We start from the raw sequence: 19,163 nt of genomic DNA, 5'->3' as shown, positions 1-19,163 counted from the left end.
GCGATTTTGAGAGGAGCACCGGCTCTGGACTAGGACTTCCTGGTTTCCAGTGCCTGCTCTGCCCCTGGCTACCTATGTGACTCTGGGCAAGTCATTCCAACTCTGCGAGCCTCAGTTTCTTTGTAGAACGGAGATGCTAAGAGTAAGTCCTTTCTAAGTATCTGCCCTTTCCATTTAGGACCTGCCTCAGTGTCCAGCGCAGTGCTGGAAGGGCACGCTGCAGCTGCTCAGCAGAAGTGTGCTGTGCCATTTCTAGAAGGCTCAGTGTGCAGCCTTATGCCAGCAGTGACAAGACTGGAAGGCTTCGATGCAATTTCCTTGCATCCTGCGAAGCCTCCGCTAGTCCTGTGTGAGGGAACCCACCATGCAGCCCGGTGCGGGGACTTGTCTCCCCTGGTTCCTTCCCCTGCCAGCACCTTCTGGGTGCATTTTTCCTCCCAGGGGATTTTAGCAGCCTGCACAGGAACCAAAACCATAACCCTGGCCTCGTTAATACTGCATTTGGACCATGCGGAATTAGCTGGCTTAAATAGACTTTTCCAGAGTCAAGTCCCATCTTGGAGAGGACTGCAGCCAAATTGGTCTCCAAGGCCAGGTTACCAACGGCACAAGACACGGATCTCATTTCCAAAACCAAGGAACGTGAGCGGACGCGAGTCGTCTTACCTGTCTGGGCAGAGAAGGCATGGAGTCCGGGGCCACTGACCGCTGAAAGCGCTGGGGCTGCTGCATCATCTGCTGCAGGAGGAACGAGGAGTGGTCGGGCTGCTGCTGCTGCTGCTGCTGCTGCTGCTGTTGCTGCTGCTGTTGCTGCTGCTGCTGCTGCTGCTGCAGCTGCAAGGTGGCCGTGGTGGTGGACGAGGCGGTGGCTGAAGAGGTCGGCGGCGGCTGCTGCAGGTAGTGGAGCAGGGATGGCTGCCGAGAGGCGGCGGGCACGGAGGGCATCTTCTGGGGGCCCGGCTCGGACACGAAATGCGACAGGGGCTTGGTGTTGCCGAAAGTAAAGGGCTCCGGGGCTCCCGGGCCGGGGCTGGCCAGCCCCTGCTGCATGATCATGCTCAGGGTCTTGGGTGAGTTGGTGGTCATGGACTTGAAGATGGCATTCGCCGGCTGCTGGGGTGGTGGGGGCGGCGGCGGCGGCGGCGGCGGCTGCGCGAGCGGGTTGCTGGAGGAGGGCGTGAGGCTCCGGATCAGGGAGCACTGTGGGGTGAAGGACTGCTGCGGCAGGCCCGGGCTGGACAGCTTCTCGGGCCGGTAGGGCGGCGACGGCCCCGGGTTGCTGGTGGGCAGAGCAGACAGCAGGTGGCTCGGGGGGCTCTTGACGCCCGAGGACACCAGGTTGGCCAGGATGGAGCTCTGCGGGCTGAAGGGCGGCTGCTGGCTGAGCGCAGGGCTGGGGAGCTTGTCGGGAGTGTAGAGCATGGGGGGCCCGAGGCCGGCGCTGCTGGCCGAGGCCATGCTGGCGAGTAAGGCGTTGGGGGAGGCTTGGAACGAGCTCCCCGGCAGGTTGCTGGATGCCATGCAGGACACCATGAGGCTCTGCGGGCTGAACTGCGGCGGCGGGGGCGGCGGCGGCGGCGGCGGTGGTGGCGGTGGTGGCGGGTGCGGCGATGGCACCGGGCGGTAGGATGGGGACAGGCCGGGTGGCGGCAGGCTCGACCAGCTGGGGGTGGTCCCCGGCTGCCTGGCAGTGGCCCCCTGCTTGCTGGCCGCCAGTGCCTTCAGCTGGTGGGCGTGATGCCACTGATGCACCGGGAGGGCGGGCACGGTGACGGGGAGCATCCCCTGGACCTGGCTCTTGGCCTGCGATGCTGCTGCCGCCGCTGCCGCTGCTGCCGCCGCCGCCGCCGAAGAGCCCGGGGAGGCCACCTGCTTACTGGCCGAGGGGATCACGTAGTTGAGCCCCCCTGGGGAGGGTGGGACGTGAAGCGACGTGGCGGCGCCGGGCAGCTGGCTGCAGCTGGAGGCGAACTCCTTGCTGGTGGCCAGGCTCTCCAGGTGAGGCATCGCAGCCGAAGGCTTGGCAGGTGCACCGAGGGTCGCCTGCGGGTGCTCTAGGACCAGTGGTTCTTCTGGCTTGCTCCCCAGTATCTTCTCAAGATCCAGGTCATTTGGAGAAGGTTCTTGAATCTTTGTTAGCTCCTCCAGGAGATCTTGAAGTTCCTGGTCCACGGCTGGCACGCTGCCGGCTTTGTCGTAGTAGGGACCGGCAGGCCCTTTGACTCCCAGCTCTGCAGCGGGTGGCACCACGAATGGCGAGCCCATGACGCTGCCATTCAGGGGATTAGTCTCGAGCGGTAACGAGTGGCTTGCTACTCCCACAGCTGCGGGACTAGGGTTCATTGTCAGCGGAGGGACCTGCAGCTCTGCGCACGACGTGCTGGGGTGGGCACTGGGGCCCATAGAAAGGGTGACATCTTCCAGGCAGGGCCTCTTGATTTTATTAGGGTAACCCCCGTCAGCCATGCCTGGAAACTGGAAATTATCTGCTTCCTGTCTCCTTTTAAAGGTTCCCTGTGGCAGAGAGAGAGAGAGAGAGAGAGCAGGAGAGAGAGAGGGAGAGAAAATTTGTATAAAGCCTTGGCACATTAAAGCTAATGAACAGGAAACTTGCAAGATAAAACATCTCTCAGTTTCAAGACTTATAGTTGTCAAAACTATACAATACAGCCTATTTTGGGAACCTTAATGCTTGCTTCTTTGTTGCTGTGTTTCACTTAAACTGTCTTGTTACACTTCAAATTAGGCATTATGCTGTCTGTGTACTAAACGCCACAGGAAGTCCCACAAAGGATCTTCTCTGCCCACGTAAGGGGGGAGCTCAGCTCAACTATGCGGAAGCCACAGAACGCACTGTGCCCCAGACAGGCATTTGAGGGCACGCTGGAAGAACTTCAGGTACTTCCAATTCCTACCTGTCTACAGATACCCCCGTTTCTAAAAAGGAAAAGCAGGACACAGACATTGAACTTTTAGGCTGCCTCCCTGTCTTGGTTAAACCCAGCAGACTGTGGCAAAACAATGGAACACAGCAGAGCCTCTAGAGCAAAGGGGATCTGGGTGTGTGCTTTCGGGCAGCTGTCTGGGCTATACTGTTCAGCGGAAACACAAGTGCAGAACAGTCATGGGGTGCACGGGCTCCTTTATTTTTGTACACACACACACACACACACACACACAGCTCGTTCGGTGCATACAAAAATCACTTGGAAGAACATACATGCGACCACGTGGAGTAGTCAGCTCTTGGGGGTGACTGGCGAGTCCCTTTCTATTCTCTGCAGTTTGGAATTGCTTGTTTGTTTTTAGTGAGAATGCCTCCTAACCACCGCCCCCCCTCAAAGTATAAAGCTATCTAAATAAGAAATTCCTCTCTGCAGATGCATCCTCAGGTCGGGGAGATACGGAGCAACAGGAAAAGGACCCAATCTGCGATCTGCACCTTGGGGGAGCTGCTCACCATTTACAAAAGCATAGCCTTTGGGAACAAAGCAGTTAGTGATGCAGTGCTTCCTACTCGTTCAAGGCTTCATACAGTCATCTGTGGCTGTCATGTTCATGACCGTGACCTGCAAGTAGAGTGGGGTGGACTGGGGGACTGTGTGGGAAGAGTGGGGCTCTGGAAGTCACCTACATACCCTCGGCAGAACAGATGTACTGTGGACCCTTGCAAAATGCCCCATGGTCAAAAATCCGACTGTATCTTTGGACTCCTCCCAAAACTTAACTACTAATAGCCCTCTGTGGACTGGGAGCCTCACAGCAACAGTCGGTTAACACAGATTTGGGGTGTTATACGTATCATGTACTGGATTCTTATAACCAAGTAAGCTAGAAAAAAAGAAAATGTCATTAGGGAAATCATGACATAGATTTACAGCACGGTCTTGCTTCTATCGAAGAAAACTGCCTATCAGCAGACCCATGCAGCTCACACCTGCATTGTTTAAGGGTCAATTGTATTTCTCTGGATGCAATTTTTCAGTAAGAAATCCCTGTTTAGCTTTAGAAGGCTGACTGGGACATTCGTTGTCAGCCCTTAGACATCTGTCATGTTCGGCTCATTGGAGTGGCGGGGGCGGGGTGGTAGTAGGGTGGGGGGTGGCGGTAGGGTCAATGTGCATGGGGAGGCCACCTGCTAGCACCACACTGGCCACAACTCTCACGACACAGTGAACATCAAAAGATATCTCCCGGGGCTGGACATCCCAGGCCCAGTGCTCATCAGATTCACTTAGAAACATCCAGATTCCCAGGGTCTCCCCCTCCAAATGAACTGCTTCAGTCTCACCCAGAGCAGGGCCCAGGGATCTGAGGTTTTTCAAAGCTCCTGGTTCTAAATGAACAGCCAAGTTGAGGAGCACTGGCCTAGAGCACGAGTGGGGGCAGTGTGGCAAAAGGCCCTGGTTCTGGATTCTTCCTTTGTTAAAAGGAGCATGATTTTAGTCCTTGTCTCATGATGCTGCTCTGAGTAGTAAGTAAAATGAGGCAGATTCGATGGCACCTAGTAAATCCTCCCTAACTGGTGGCTGCCATTACCAAGGGCAGCCACACAAGGGCCTTGGAAGTATGATGCTGTCCTGGGAGAGGCAGGGGCCCTGACACCCAGAGAAGGGGAAGGGCTTGCCCAGAGCCACTTGGCTGGAGGGTAACAGGGCCCGGGCATCCTGGGCCCTCTCCTTGACCCCTTGGCTGCCTCACAAGCCACTGCCTTTGTCCACCCTGGTGACAGGACACTGTCTCACTTCCACGGAAGGGGCTCCACTAGCTGGAGTGAGGGAAGCTGCTTCCTTATTTGCCTCTTCTTTGCAACACAGACAACGGGACTTTGAGGGGCAGCTCTGGTGTCCAATCCATCTGGGGCTGAAGGCCGCAGGGCCAGCAAGAATGGGCCATGGAGGGTGGAGCGGGCCAAGAAGAGGCCTATCCGGTCATCTGTGCCCACTCTTCCTTCCAGGGGCAGTGGAGTCTGTATCAGTCCACAGCAGGTGTTCAGTAAATAGCAGCTGAATGAATCAACAGACAAATGAATCCAGATGACCTGGCACACAGGGACCTCTGCTACATTCATTCAATCAACTAGAGGGGCAGCCCACAAACAAGTCACGGAATCCCAAACTGAAATTTCGTTTCCTTGACATTCTCCCGAGGGAGTTCAAAGAATTCCAATATATTGAGAGTAGAAAGTGATGGAATGGATGAATAAGGGATGAGTGAGGGTGGGTTTGACCCTGGATCCCCTGCAGGGAGCCAGAGCTGGCAGTGGCCAGGCCCGGCGTGCTGCTGGGGAGGTCGTGGACCACGGCACAGGCCTGATGACACTGAAGTCCCCGTAGCACCAGGCAGGGGGTGTGAGGAATGGGATGGAAGGGAGGGCAGGGGCTGTGAGCTGCAGCAGCCCGGAATCCTTGGTGGACTCTGCAGTTTCCTGGACCTTTCTTTAATTGTCACTCTGCCATGACCTGGTTGGGGCCTAGGTAGCAGGGCATAGGGAGAGACCTGGCACCACCACGAGATCCCACAGCTCGCATGAGGAACCCCTGGCAAGGGAAAGCACTCTCTAAGTCTCCCAAATGAGGGGGCACATGCATACAACTTTCCAGGCCCCCAAGCCAATGCTCCCCACTCAGTTCCAATTCTGGAAGCCAGCCGGCTCCTCAACAGTGAAGCAGACCCCAGGGTGCCCCTGCAGGGTGTGGGAGGGCTAGCTGGTACCAGTGAATCCAATTTGCCCAAGTGGATGCCGCCCTTGCTGCGCCAAGTTGGCAGCTCAATGCCCCACTGGACACTTGGGGAGGATGCCTAATCAGGGGCCAGGGTGGCCTTGCTATCCCTAGGGGCACACTGGCAGGGGGTGTGGATGCTGGCTGAGGATGGCTTCAGCAGGGCAGCCGGGACCCTCATGTGCGCTTCCCTCTTTCAATGGACTTCAGGGAGACTTGGCTTTGTGGGAGATCTTGGCTCTGGGTTTCGGGTTTTGTGCTGAGAGCTTTCGACAGCCAGCCTGAAGCACCCCGGCTACACGGCCAGAACCCCAGCCAAGCTGGGGGAAGGTGGCTGTGTTCACAGCAAGGAGGTCTGCGGACCAGGTCTCCCAACTTCTGTCCCTGGATACAGGCCGGCTGTCATGCCTTCTGTTGGGCCGGCCCGGGATGTGCTGTTCGTCTCTATTTCTCGCAGCCGCCTGGGCTTTCCCTCATCCCCACACTGGCACCTTCGCCGGGTCACCTGGGCCAGCGGGTGCCGGGCCGAGGCCTGCCGGGCCAGGCTGCGTGGTGCTGACTAATCCCAAGGTCACCATTTCAGAGCAAGTGCAATAGAAGCTGCTACTCCGGAATGATTTCCCTCTCAAGCAACTGGAAAACATCCCTCACTAGGCTTCCAGACCCTTCTAAACAAACCTTCCAGCCTTGCACGTGTGCCATTGTGTAGTCTCTGTGGACTCGGATGGCAAACTATTGGTCTCAGCTACCTGCTTCCTTAGGCCACGTATTGCACGTGATCCTGCCCACTCGCTGGGAGATGGCTTTTAGATAATAAGCAAATCAGAAGAAAAAAATTAAGTAAAACAGTAGACAGTGGCAGGATTTCTAGAGGGCACATCTCCATTTTCTCCTTTTACAGAAAACGGAATGGGATGTGACTTGCTTGTGATCACACAGCTAGTTAGTGGACAAGGACACTAGACCCCAGGTGTCCCAACTCCCAGCCTCAGCGCTCACAGGTGTTTGGGGGCGGAGGAGGGGGGCGCGGGGAGGTGAGGAGGTTCCCTGGCTTCTTCTAGAAAGGAACGGCCACCTCCAATCCCGAATGCCTGCGGAGTCCCATTTCATAAGCAGGCAGAGAGCCACTGATGTGATCCCCACAACCGTATGAACACTCATTAAAATGTACTTGAGACCATGTGGTGGCTTCCCCGCCCCCTCAATATGAGAAAAGTAAGGCAACCCTTCTGACAGGGGCTGAGTTCAGCTCTGAAGTCAATATTATTCCTGGTTCTGTCTGAACAATGCCATGGTGATTCTTGCCTTTCTACATTTTTAGTCCAGAAGGACGAAAAGGGATTTCTTGGCAAAGGTCTAGATGATAAGAGTACAGTCTAGGCTCATAAAGTGGGCATAAGGAGGAAAAAGCATATGATCTACGTACATGTATATATATAAAACATATTCTAAATATATATACATGTAAAATACATAAATACATCACTCTTCTGAAAGAAATCTAGCAGCCTGTTATAAACACTTAATTATGGAAACTCTAGCCGGAGCTTTAACATGGACACCAACAGGCCGGCAGAAATATGCACCGTTCCTGCTGGGTAAGAACGTAGGAGGCCAGAGGTGTCAGAAAGGTGTTCACTATTAGCTTTCACCTTCTCCTGCCCTGGTGCCTCCTGCAGGTCAGCTTAGGCCAATCTGCTTGCTACTTCTCTCAGCCTCTCTCTCAAATCTTTCTTCGGTACTAGTTCTACATTCCTTGAGTGTCCAAGAACCTGATGTTGGCCAACTAGATTAGACCAGCTTCAGGATGGTCCCTAGTAGACTTGCTCAGAAGGAAGGAATAGAGACATGGTGGGGCACGGTGGAGGCAGCCCCAGAGTAGCTAAGACAATGATGGAGCAGGATTGGGCTTGCGGAAGCAGAGGGGATGGAAGGGAGCGAGGGAAAGAATATACCTGGATATACGCAGGGGAGATGTATCCATGTGTATAGTATAGATTTCATTTGCATGTTTATGTTTCAATAAAATCTGCTCACAAGCCAAAACTGACCTTTTGGTAGATCAAACAGGATTTTCGGTGTTTCCAGAATTGCAGGGCATGAGGTTCTGGACGAACCCAGGATAGCTGGGAATGCAGGGAACCCTGAATGCCAACGGACTTCAGGAGGAGTCGATTTGATTCAAGCACTTATGTCTGCTACTAGGTGATTTGGAGCAAGAGTCTCAGCCTACAGATAGGGGATTTGTCGGTGCCCCTGTCTTGCCCTGAGCCAGCAGATGCTGCAACCTCAGCACCCGACACAGGCAGAGGCAGGCAGGAATGTGTGGCACAGAGCCTCGGGTGGGCACCAGGAGGCCTGAGTTTAAGTCCTGGCTCCTCTATTTGCTGTGACTGTGGGCAGGTCACTCCCCCTCTCTGAGCCTCAGTATCTTCTGTAAAGTGGGCTCTCAGCACTGTGGGCCTCACAGCCTCATTAGAGCATGCACATGGGGAGCAGTAATTGTTAGTGATCTCGTTCTGCGGGCCCTGGATCCCCAAGCTGCCCCACTGCCCTCCAGCATGGGCCCTGACAGATGAGGACATGCCCACTAGGCCTGGAGGGAGGGGTGGGGGGGCGAGTAGCCTAGTCCTGACAGCCAGCGGTGCTGCCTGTAGAACCCCACCTCCTGCACCACTGCTCCCCACTCTCCCTGGGTGCTGCCACCCTGCTGTGGCCCTCCACTGTCCCAACCTGAGTACTTGTGGCTTTAGCAAGCATCGACCAGGGCCATCTAAGCAGCAGCGCCAGCAAATGCATTTTCCAGAACTGCACTCTCCTTTTCTGTAGTGTACACACACCAGTTGGAAGAGTTGGCAACTCTTAGGAATGGTCCCCACGCCTCTAGGCTCATAGAGCTTCCATGAGCTCACAACTCATACTGTTCCCCCCCCACCCCCGAGAAGACTTGAAGTATCCTGCCACCGAACACGGGTTTCTTGAGCACTAGCCTTGCACTCTTAGCTTGTCAGAACCTCCAGACCCTTAGAGGCAGGCTGGTGCCTCCCACGCATGTTAGGACTGGTGAGGCCTGGAGCCACGGAGGGATGCACCCATGGGCCAGCTTCTCTCACCCTCAGGTTGGCCTTTCTATGCAGCAAGAAACCCTGACCTGCTTTCCTCCCAACGCATTCCCATGTAGTGTCTCCAGGGGGTGGAAGGCAAAGGCCCTGCCCCAGTCTAGACAATCCTGTCTGTGCAGGACCCAGGTTAGTAAGCTTCATCTGTGTCTCCCCAGAATTGGGCTGATGAGCCCAGAACCCTGCAAAGAAGGGGAAAAGCAGAGGCAGAGGCAGAGCCAAGGCTGGAGGCCACACGCCCGATGGTGGAGGTCACCAGGGCCTCTGGGCAGACCTGGGTGTCGGTGGATGAAGACAGTCACTCGAGCCTCACCTCCTCACTTCTCTCTGGACGGTGCTTCTAAGGACCCTGCCGTGTGACCTCTCCTAGGTCCCTACCCCATTCTGGGCCTCAGTTTCCCTAGTTGTACAGGGAATGGGTCCCAGTTACGGTAAGGTAATGCTGTGACTTTCTTCCTGGACTGCTCCTGTAGGGAAATGGTGAATTCTCTCCGCCCGAACCAAGAGGGTCTCTCTCTCCCTGGGGTGACACAAGGTCAGGGACAGCCCAATGACCTACAAGTGCCCTTGCCACAAGCAGGATATACACACCGTTGCCAACTGCAGACACTTACAGAAAGCACAACCTTCCCCAATCCGGGCAGGGCTGGGGTGTCAAATTATGGTCCTCCCCAAATATCTATGACTTTTTAACAATAATTCTTTCAATGTGTGTGTGTGTGTGTGTGTGTGTGTGTGTGTGTGTGTGTGTCTGTGCATGTCTGTGTCTGTGTGGACTAGCAGTGCTAGTCCTGAGCGCAGCCGGTCTGAGCTAGTTGAATCAAGAAAGGCGGCCTGCGATTTTGGTCAAATGAGCCCTGTTCACTTGTATATTCTATGAGAGTCCTACCAAGTCACCAGTCCCCAGGAAGGCTGCCAGCCCCCCAGACACCTCGAGGGGCGTGGGAAAACCAGTGATGCTGTGTGAAAGCCTGTTCCTGGAGATGGATCCAGAAGGAGAACTCGCCAATGTGCCATGACAGTCGTCTGGGCCTCCGTCCCCCACCTGCCTGCCCTTAACTGCTTCCCCAGCCCCTGGAGGCACCATCCTGGCTGCAAGGCAATGCCTCTATCCCCGGGGCCGGACACCCCCTCAGGCCTGCAGCTTCCCCTCACCCTGCCCTGCCACCGGGCCGGCCCATCCATGGACTCTTAGGTATGGGCAGTGTGACATTGTGGTCACAGAGCTCTCGTTCCCTGTGGCCTAGGTCAGCTCTTGGTCTACCTCATGGCTAAAAGAAATTGTAGTTGAATCCATGGAGGCAACTCCCGAGAAAACACTTTTTCTAGAATGCTCCAGAGAGGTAGAAGATTTCAGAGGTGAGGAAGGAAAGTCCCCACCCAGGAGGCTTGGCAGTTTCCATAAAAGCCAAACTTCCCTTCATCCGGAGGGTGACAACGCCAATGGAAAAATACCCTTGAGCAGTAACCCTCAGACACCCTGTCACCCAGCGGGGTCTTGACACCCCTTAGGGTGGCGGGCCGTCAAGTCTGGCTGTCAGGTTGTTAATGTGTCTCTGTTGCCCTGGGCTGTGACTGACCCTGTCCCTAGCTTTCCACATCTCTAAGCAGAGCACATACACAGGGGGACTACCAGTCACAGCCACCCAGGAAGGTGGAATGCAGCCACACTGGTGGCTCTGGACTCTCATTCGGTAGGCTCTGCCTCCATACCACAGAGCCCCCAGTGAGGCCCTCAGTTTGGCTGATGACCACACATTGGATGGGAGACTCTTATCCCCTCTCCCTTGCTGCCTGGCTCCCGGCTCCCCGGGCCTTCCTTTCACGAGCGCCCCTAGATTGACTGGGACTCCAGATGTGGGCTCCTTCAGGCAGTGGTTGGGATGCTGATGGGATTAGGAGTGGGGTCAGTGGGGAAGCCCTCGGTCTGGGCCCTAATGGGCTAAGTGAGTTTTTAGAGCACTTGGTGCATTTTAGGGACGTGGCTTCTGGCTGAGCTAAGCTGGGGTAACAACTGGCCATTGATCATCCCAGGACTGGAAACAAGTCCTGGGTCATTTTGAGCCGTGTGGAAATCATGCACCACATGGGGCAGTCATGGCGCTCCATCCAGAAAACCCTAGAGGCTCCTTCTGCCTGCGCGGGTGAGCGCAGGAGCATCTCTCCCCTTGCAGCAAGGCCCCGCTGGATTGCAGTGGCCCTGTCAAGGCTATGGTGACAGTCCTGATTTTGTGGGAGGCACCCCTCCCCGTTGCTGGGACAGCAACTTGAGTGGTTTAAATGGGGCAAAGAGAAAAGTGGTTGCTTATTGCTCAGTCCCTTCCTCTCTGTTCCCAGCTACAGATCTCTACACAGTTTGGGGGCCCCTCTTTATAAAAGAGAATACTACATGAAGAGAGCAAAATTAAAATTAAGGGCTCCTGGCTGGCTCAGTCAGTCGAGCATGCAACTGCTGATCTCGGGGCTGTGAGTTTGAGCCCCATGTTGGGTGTAGAGATGACTTAAAAAAAAAAAAAAAAAGAACAAAATTAGGTACCGGGTCTTGGAAGGTTTTGAGGATAAGTCTTGAAGCTTAGGCACAATGAGGCTTCCCTTCTGCCTGTAGCCCAGCGATGGGCTAAGACAAATGGCAACAGGCTTTCAAACATGGCAGGAATTTCCTTGCATGAGAAACTCAACAGCTGTGTAGGTGGGAGAAGAATCCAGAGCCACCTGGTTAGTCTCGTGCCTTCTGAAGGTCACATGCTTGTGAATAAGCACATTTTAGCAGCTGAGTGCCAACTTCTGACTCTAAGATCTACTAACTGTCTGCAGATACACCAACCCCAGTTAGAAGAGTTTACAGCCAGGCTGTTTGAGCCCTGACACCTTAGATGCAGAGGCTGGGAGGGGATGTGGGATAAGGGGCATCAGATCAGGCCAGAGACCCTCCCCACGCTTAGGTCCTCCTTTTTTTTTCTCAAGATTTATAGAGTGAGGCATGATCGACAAATAAAAATTGAATATATTCAGGTGATACGATGAGATTTTTAAGATGTATAATGTGCTGATTTCATATATATATGCACTGTGAAATAATTTAGGTGTTCTTTCTTTTTTGAATTGAGGTTAAATTCACAGAGCATTAAATGAGCCTTTCTTAAGTGTATCATTCAGCGGCATTTCACTCGCTCACAATGCTGAGCGACCAAAATGGGGATAGTAGGGCCCACGTCACAGATTGGTTATAAGATCACATGAGTTTAGAAATGTAAAGTGAGCACAGTGCCCAGGATGGTGTACATGCCAAATAAATATTCTCTCTCTTTCCACTCTTGAAAATGCAAACACATTCTTGGTGGTCCTAAAATAGCCTTTAACATGGTTTACTCAGCAGCATTTGTCATTCGAGGGAGATCTGCCTTTACTCATTGGTTGTACTTCTGAGGAGCTGTATGCGAGGCTCACTTCTGTAAACCAAATCATAATGAAACGCAACAAGAATTTGCCGTTGGGGGAGGGGGATCTGCCATTGAAAGAAAAATCCTCTTTTACGAAGTGAAAGAGCTGTTACCCAAACTTATGTTTTTTAAAGGTATGCACTTGGGGATATAGGCTTTCTTGGGGGGCAATGAATTCTATTTTTCTTTTGCCCACAAATGCATGCTCATATTCTATACCTCCAAAGCACAGAGCAACAGGAGTGGGTTACAAATGGAAAATAATGATCATTTCAAATATTCACTTCCTTCACTATGTATGGACGGTGTCCATGATCACATCGTGGAATGTGTCACATAACTGAAAGATATCCCCCGCCTCAGTGTGTGCACATGCATGTGTGTGCATGTGCACACCTGTGGGTGATGGTGGTGCTGCTGCCTCTGGTATAGATGATGGTGTTGGTAATGGTTGTAGTGGTAGGGGTGGTGGTGATGATGGAGGTGGTCATGATGTGGTGTGGTGGTGGTGGCGGTGGTGCGATGGCGCAGGGAGGGGGTCCCTAAGGATATATCCTTCTGGCTCTACCTCTCTGTTAGAAGAGCCGTGGGCTGGACCTGAGGAAGAAGACTCCACTCTGAACTAGCAGGCATCTCAAAACTGGGTCCTTGCCATCATTTATAAAGATCTTATTCTCACCCAGAAAACTGAAGCTGAATTACTGGTGGAAACATGGGAGATTTTTGTTTGTTATAATGCTGCCAATAAAATAATTTTATGTCAGATTTAACTACAGGAAAGGGCAAGGCATTTCTCAGTTCCTTAGCTGTCATGTGGCTAAAATAAATAGGATGGACAGCAGTTAGCCACTGTACACTTAGCTCTTTGAAGCCATATATTCAGAAAGCAGATGTTGGGTGTTGGTGTTTGGGGGCTGGCTTCCTGGAGATATTTTATATTGGCCAAGTTAATTGTTCTAAACCCCAAAGGCTTGACTTAAAGGACAAAATGAAGCAAGAGAATGTTCAACTTTCCCGACAGTGTCCCACAGGCAGTCCTACCACTAGACAACCTTAGCACCAAAAGCTCATTCTAGAAGAAGAGGCAGCCTAGAGAGCACGGCCCCCGGCTTCCATCCACTAACTCTGCAGACGAAGCAAGGCCGTCGAGGGGGTCCCAGAGAGAAACCCCTTCGAATGAGCATGCACCAGGGACAGAAGCCCTGGAGCGGCCTGGAAGAAGCTGGCATTCTAATGGCACAGACAGCATGCTGACAAGGACAGAGCATTAGCTGTACTCTTCAGGGGCCTGAGGAAATAGTGACATGACAAAGCCTACGTGGCTCCTCTGAATGGAGCCTTTTAGGTGCACATCTCGATGCGGGCCTGCAGGTAGGAGAGCAGGAGCGAGAAGGCCCCAGGGGGAAGCTCGGGCGTGTCCCCCAGGGTGTGCAGGTGGCCAGCAGGCCGGGCACTGCGGAGGGCGCTGGATTAGAAGTTGTCTGCACTGGGACAATCAGCTCCTTGTCTGAAAGGCCTCTCTGGAGGCCAACAGGACAGGGAGCAATGGGAGGTGCAAGAAGAACAGGGAGCAGTCACCGGGGCAGGGGGTGCCCCGGAGCAGGACAGCAGGCCAGCTGTGGCCCCAGCAGAACACCGGGGGGCCTGAGGACCTGGGGTTGGCCCTCAGGGGTTCAGAGGAGGACCCGCCTGCTGGGATGCACCAGCGGCCAGCAACCTGGAAGGGAGGATGGCGAGCCTCCTCTGCAGAGGCCCACACAGGTGACATCTCGGGCTCTGCTGCAGGCCATGCGGTGTCCGGGGCAGTTCCAGAGCAGTCTGTCATGGGCGGGATGTGCTAATAAAACTTTACCCAAACACAAGCTGCCCTGAGGCTGCGGGCTGGAGTCTGCCAACCCTTGCCCTAGAGCCTGAGCTGAGCATCTTCCCCAAGGGAAATCCCTTCCTTCCAAATTGCCCTCCCTCAGCCGCAAGGGCCTGCAGGGGGCTCCAGTTGACAAGTGCAGCAGGTGACGTTTTCAGGGCTGGGGGTGCTTCAGTATGTCTATTGTCGCCCGAGTTGGGGGACCACCCCTGAACCGGGCCTGGACTGGGCAAGGCATGCAGCAGTCTCCGATGCCAGCACGTGGGGAACACTGCCTCCTCCAGGGCGCCCATCTGCCCTGCTCTCGCAGCCTCTGTGTGCCCTTGAACAGTTCACATCTCGTCTATCAGGTTCAAGCACACCCTCTTCCTTCCCTCGGGCCTTCAAGGGTCTCTATGATAGTACAGCTCCACCTCCTACCCCGTTCCCTCCCCAGCCTGGTGCTCTGGCCAACCTCGAGGCCCCATGTTAGGTCCACAGCTCTCTGAAAGCAAGGACCATTTCCTCCTCATCTCTGTACCCCCAGAGCACCTAGCCTTGTGACAGGGCTCAGCTGGCATCTGCAGGTTTGAATTAACCATTGGAGCAAAAGGGTTTCCTACAAATTATCCTGCTCTTTCTGTTTCTAAGCACAAGACCAAGAGACAACTGTTTTTCAGAAAGTGTGATTAAATTCACTAACTGGCCCAATGACCTTGGACACACTCCTTCTCCTTTGTGTGTCCTTGACCTCCTATGTTCATCCCGGGGGCTAGGCTGAATGATCTCTAAAGGACCTTCTGACCAAGAGGGACAACAGCTGCTGCTCATTGATTATTTACTATGTGCCCAGGCCTGAGCCTGGGGTAGAATGGGAGACCTGGGGGTCACAGGGGCACCAGTGCCAGCTGACACTGGACGAGCAGCTGGGGCAGGGGAGTGCGGAGAGTCACTGGACCCCGTATCACACATCTGTGTGGAGGGGCAGGCTGGCAAGAGGGTGGGAGGTGGTGGCTGGGGCGGCCACACCTGGGCCCACGGTGGTCAAGTCCAGCAACCTGTGGCTCATGGCTGCTTTTCTAACTTTGGTATTTAGGGGGTTGGAAATCTGGTGAGAAGGGAGGAGGGAGATGAGGAAGGAGAAAGAAAAGGCAGGAAGGAAGAGGAGGAGAAGGAAAGGCAAAGGGGAGAAGGGAGTGTGCTGACAAATTATTCTCCGGCCATTGCAGAAATTAAAATCTGTAGCCCAAACCTCAGAAGCGCCTGCTTCCCCCACTCTGTGTGAGGTCTGGAACTTGGCACCCCAGGGGCAGCTGATGACCCAAATATCTGTCTGCAAGTGGAGTTCTATTGAGTTCTCTAGCTGGGGATTTCCAGCAAAAGTAAGAGGCCTCAGCCAGCACAGGCCAGCCCAGAGTTTGGGGAGCCCCAGGTCCTCATTTCCAGGGCTTGCCCCCACTTTGCATATACCCTAGATGGGGAGGATGGGGGGATGCCCGAGCTTCAGCTCAGCTGGGCTCTTCCATTGTCCCTACCTGGGGTCCAACAGAGTCTACGCTCTCCTCTCCTCTGGAAGCTCACCCTCCAGACACCTGTTACCTCAGGCCTAACGTCGAGGAAGTGGGGGGGGGGGCAGGGCCCAGCAGGAATGCAGGCAGGAGCAGGAGCACGAGCTCCCAGATGCCAGCAGAAGCCAGCTGCCAAAAGGCACACTCTCCCGGCGCCCTCTCTTTCAAACAGACAGCAATTTTCAGGTCACCAGTTTGCTGAACTGGGCTACCCAGGCAGGACCCAGATGTGGAACCCGGCAGTGTCGTGCCAGCTGAGCAGCACTCAAGCCTGGCAGGAGAGACCGGTCCAAAGGCCAGGCCTCTGCCCGGTGGCCGCCCTGGCTGCATGTGTGAGGCAGGAAAGGGCCCTTCCTGCAAGAAGAGGAGGAGGGGAGAAAGGGAGCGAGCAGCTGCGTGCTCCGTGGGGAGGATCCCCAAAATAGAAAGGCACATACGCACCACAGGCCTTGACCCAGAATGCTCAGAGCGACAGCACAAATGCAGCCCTCCTCAGCGCAGAGAGGCTGCTGCTGAAACTGGCGTGTCCTCAGGGGTCCTGTGTGTCTCCACCTGAGCTCCAAGGACATGCTTCCCACTGCCTTCTGAGCCAGGGCCAATCTCTGATCATTTAAAAAAAAAAAAAGTGCAAACAGCAACAGTACCTTGTGGGCTTTAGACTGCATTCATATCCACATCTTGGTCATCGTTATCTCACAAACCCTGACGTGGGCAGGGGCAGATTATTCACCCTATTTTTCTGGTGTGGACAGAAGCCCAGACACTCACGCAAGATCTCACTAAGCGTCAGAGACAGCTGCCAGCCCAATGAGCTGGTGCCCGGACCACCTGGTTCCTGGAAGTGGGGCCATACACATAGCTCTCCTCTCCTGGGGCCAGCCCTGCATGAAGCGGGGACACTGGGCTTCCTCTCTAGGCTTCCAACTCAGCCCAGGTCCGGGCTGGCTGTCCCTACCTCCCTGTAAGATTTTTAGTCAGCTGGCACACATGCCGGGCTGTAGACAGTGCTGGTCAGAAGGTTCCAGGGAGCCTCCAGGGTGATATAAGGATGCGTCCACTCTACCTCTGTTTACGGGCTGTTTCTGCCTCTGGGATGAAATCTCCAGGCCACCTGGGACTCTGGTCCGCTGCCTGAGCCTGAGCCTCCTGAGAGTCATGCCCAGCCTGCAAAAGGCCCTAATGCTCTGGGTCCCTAACCAAGGAATGGGAAGCAGGAAAGGGGGAGGAACATCGGGGTCAGGGCACCTGGATTTGATATCTGAATTTCCAACCTACTGACTGTAACACTGGGCAAGTCCTGTCCGCCATGAGCCCCAGTCTCCAGGTCGGTGAGATGGGGTGAAATACAAATCCCTATCCCCAGGTCACGGGAGCAGATGAGCTAATGTATACAAAGTAGCCTGCACAAATAGTCACTCATTCTCTCCTCCCAGTTTTGGGGTAGGATAAGTAAAACTACAGAGTAGGATCGATTTGTTCCCAGGCCTGCAGACCCTGGGAATGTGGTGGGAGGGCCAGAGACAGGCCCTCCGAGCTCAGGAGTAAAGGGAAATTCTCAGGGCCTCACACAGCGCTAATTTCAGGTCTCCTTACTGAGTCTAGTGTAGGTGCCTCCAGGGATGATGCATACAAATCCTGAACCTGATCACACTCCACAGCGGGAGGTGACCAGCCTCCCTCCCACTGGGTGTTTCTAGGGTCATCCGTCTAAAGAGGAGGGGGTGACAAAAGAGGGCCAGTATTTTTGCAGCCATCCCAATCTCAATATTCTCCTCTCTCCCCCTTGCTCAACCCCACTTTCATTTAGAGGTGAGAAGAAGAAGAAAGAAGAAGAAGAAAAGAAGAAGAAGAAGAAGAAGAAGAAGAAGAAGAAGAAGAAGAAGAAGAAGAAGAAGAAGAAGAAGAAGAATAGTAGTAGTAGTAGTAGTAGTAGTAGTAGTAGTAGTAGTAGGTTTAGGCCAGTTTGTGGGTGGAAAGCAGGCTGCCCTTGGGGCCACCCAAATGAGGGTTCTTGGTGTATCTCCCCACCTTCTTGGGGGGCACCTTCTTGCAAGTCACTGGTTTTCTCAGGCTTTAGTATCTTTGTCCATAAAGGGAGAATGGTTGGAAAATTCAGAAGGAATCCTGGGCATGCCAATTCACTGTCACCTACAGGGAGCCACTTAGTGGTATTAAATGACAAAACACAGATGAGTAACCAGAAGCGTCTCCTTCCTTCTCCAACTGTGTGCCCTTAACACCCCCACTTGGTCTGGGGCTGCTCTAAGAATGGACTAGGTGGCTGCTCAGAGCCGGGGTATCTCTGCACTTGTGGTGGGTGTAGACTGAGACAGAGGTGACAGGTGACATGTACACCGAGTTCCAGTTCCATGCAGGCTCCAGAGCACTCCCTCCTGCCGTGCTAATAATGTTTGAGAGATTCTCACACTAGGAATCAATCAACCCACCGATCTGGGGGAGGAATGGAGAGCTTAACTTCAAAGGGAAGGACGAAACGTTCTGCCTCCTATTAAAACTCCGTACACTGACGGCAGAGATAGATGCCTTATCAACCTTGGGTGGGTGCCCAAAGGCCCAAAAGGTAAAACTCTACTTTTCTGCAGATCACAAGACTCAGTAAGCAATCATGCTGCTGAATGAATGAATAAATTCTGAAATGGTCCTTGTGCCACTGAGAACCCTCACAGTGGCTACTCCTGCATGATGTGTGCTCAGTGTTTGGGGATTTTCAACGTGCTCTATGACTTTGGCCAAGCTGCTTAGCCTCTTTGAGCCTCAGTTTCCTGGGGATCGCCTTCGTCTCAGGATTATCCTATGGATTACGGGAGATAAGGCTCCCCAAGTGCCTGGCACCTAGTCAGTGCTCAATTAAAGGGGGAGCTATTCTTACTCCTGGCTCGTTTGACTTTTGTCCTTGGGGAGTGCAAAGGATGGACAAAGTCCCAGAGCTGTTTAGTAGCAGAAGCAAGACTAGAATCCAGGTGTCCTGAGCCCTTAGGATGGTCTTAGGACGTACATCTTCCTACAAGGTGGCTCTCGGTTATTCACATGGAAAGCCCAGGCCTATTTACAAGACTTCTCCTTTGAGACTGATAGCATTTTTTTAAACAGACCTTTCCTTGAAACGTGTTTTTGTTGTTGTTGCTGCTGTTTGTTTTTTGGCCAAGGATGAGAGAAGCAGGTAAGCTGAGCGTCTCAATCAGATCTCCACGTTAAAGACGCTTGCAGGATGAGGGAGAGTGGTGCCCACAGCCTCCTGGGGCTGGGGCTGGGGTGCCATCCCTGAATGCTAGGGAGCAGCAGGTACAGAGCAAACAGCGGACACAAGAGGTGCGGTTCAGGCCACACTTGGGACGGGCAAGCCCAGCTCCTGCAAAGGACCACCCCCTGCTGCTCACTTTCTGGGCCCTGCAATAACTTGTCTGCACGGCAGGTTTCGTGGTGAACCAACAGGCCTTTCTGCATTTAAT

The 19,163-nt window shown here is 53.9% G+C and overlaps 1 protein-coding gene across 5 annotated transcripts in view; it reads right to left on the bottom strand.

Moving 5' to 3' along the window:
- Positions 1-19,163, bottom strand: part of LOC121482971 (mastermind-like domain-containing protein 1) — a 119,527-nt gene that overhangs the window by 36,862 nt on the left and 63,502 nt on the right. For all 5 annotated transcript variants that reach the window (XM_041741152.1, XM_041741151.1, XM_041741150.1 and 2 more), the window contains one exon: positions 667-2,514. In XM_041741152.1, coding sequence (XP_041597086.1) covers positions 667-2,514 — 1,848 coding nt within the window. The remainder of the gene's footprint in view (positions 1-666; positions 2,515-19,163) is intronic.

This window comes from Vulpes lagopus, chromosome X, assembly GCF_018345385.1.
Source record: "Vulpes lagopus strain Blue_001 chromosome X, ASM1834538v1, whole genome shotgun sequence".
In the NCBI taxonomy this organism is placed as follows: Eukaryota; Metazoa; Chordata; class Mammalia; order Carnivora; family Canidae; genus Vulpes; species Vulpes lagopus.
The sequence above is the reverse complement of the archived record's forward strand: the minus strand, read 5'-3'. Positions and strand labels throughout refer to the sequence as shown.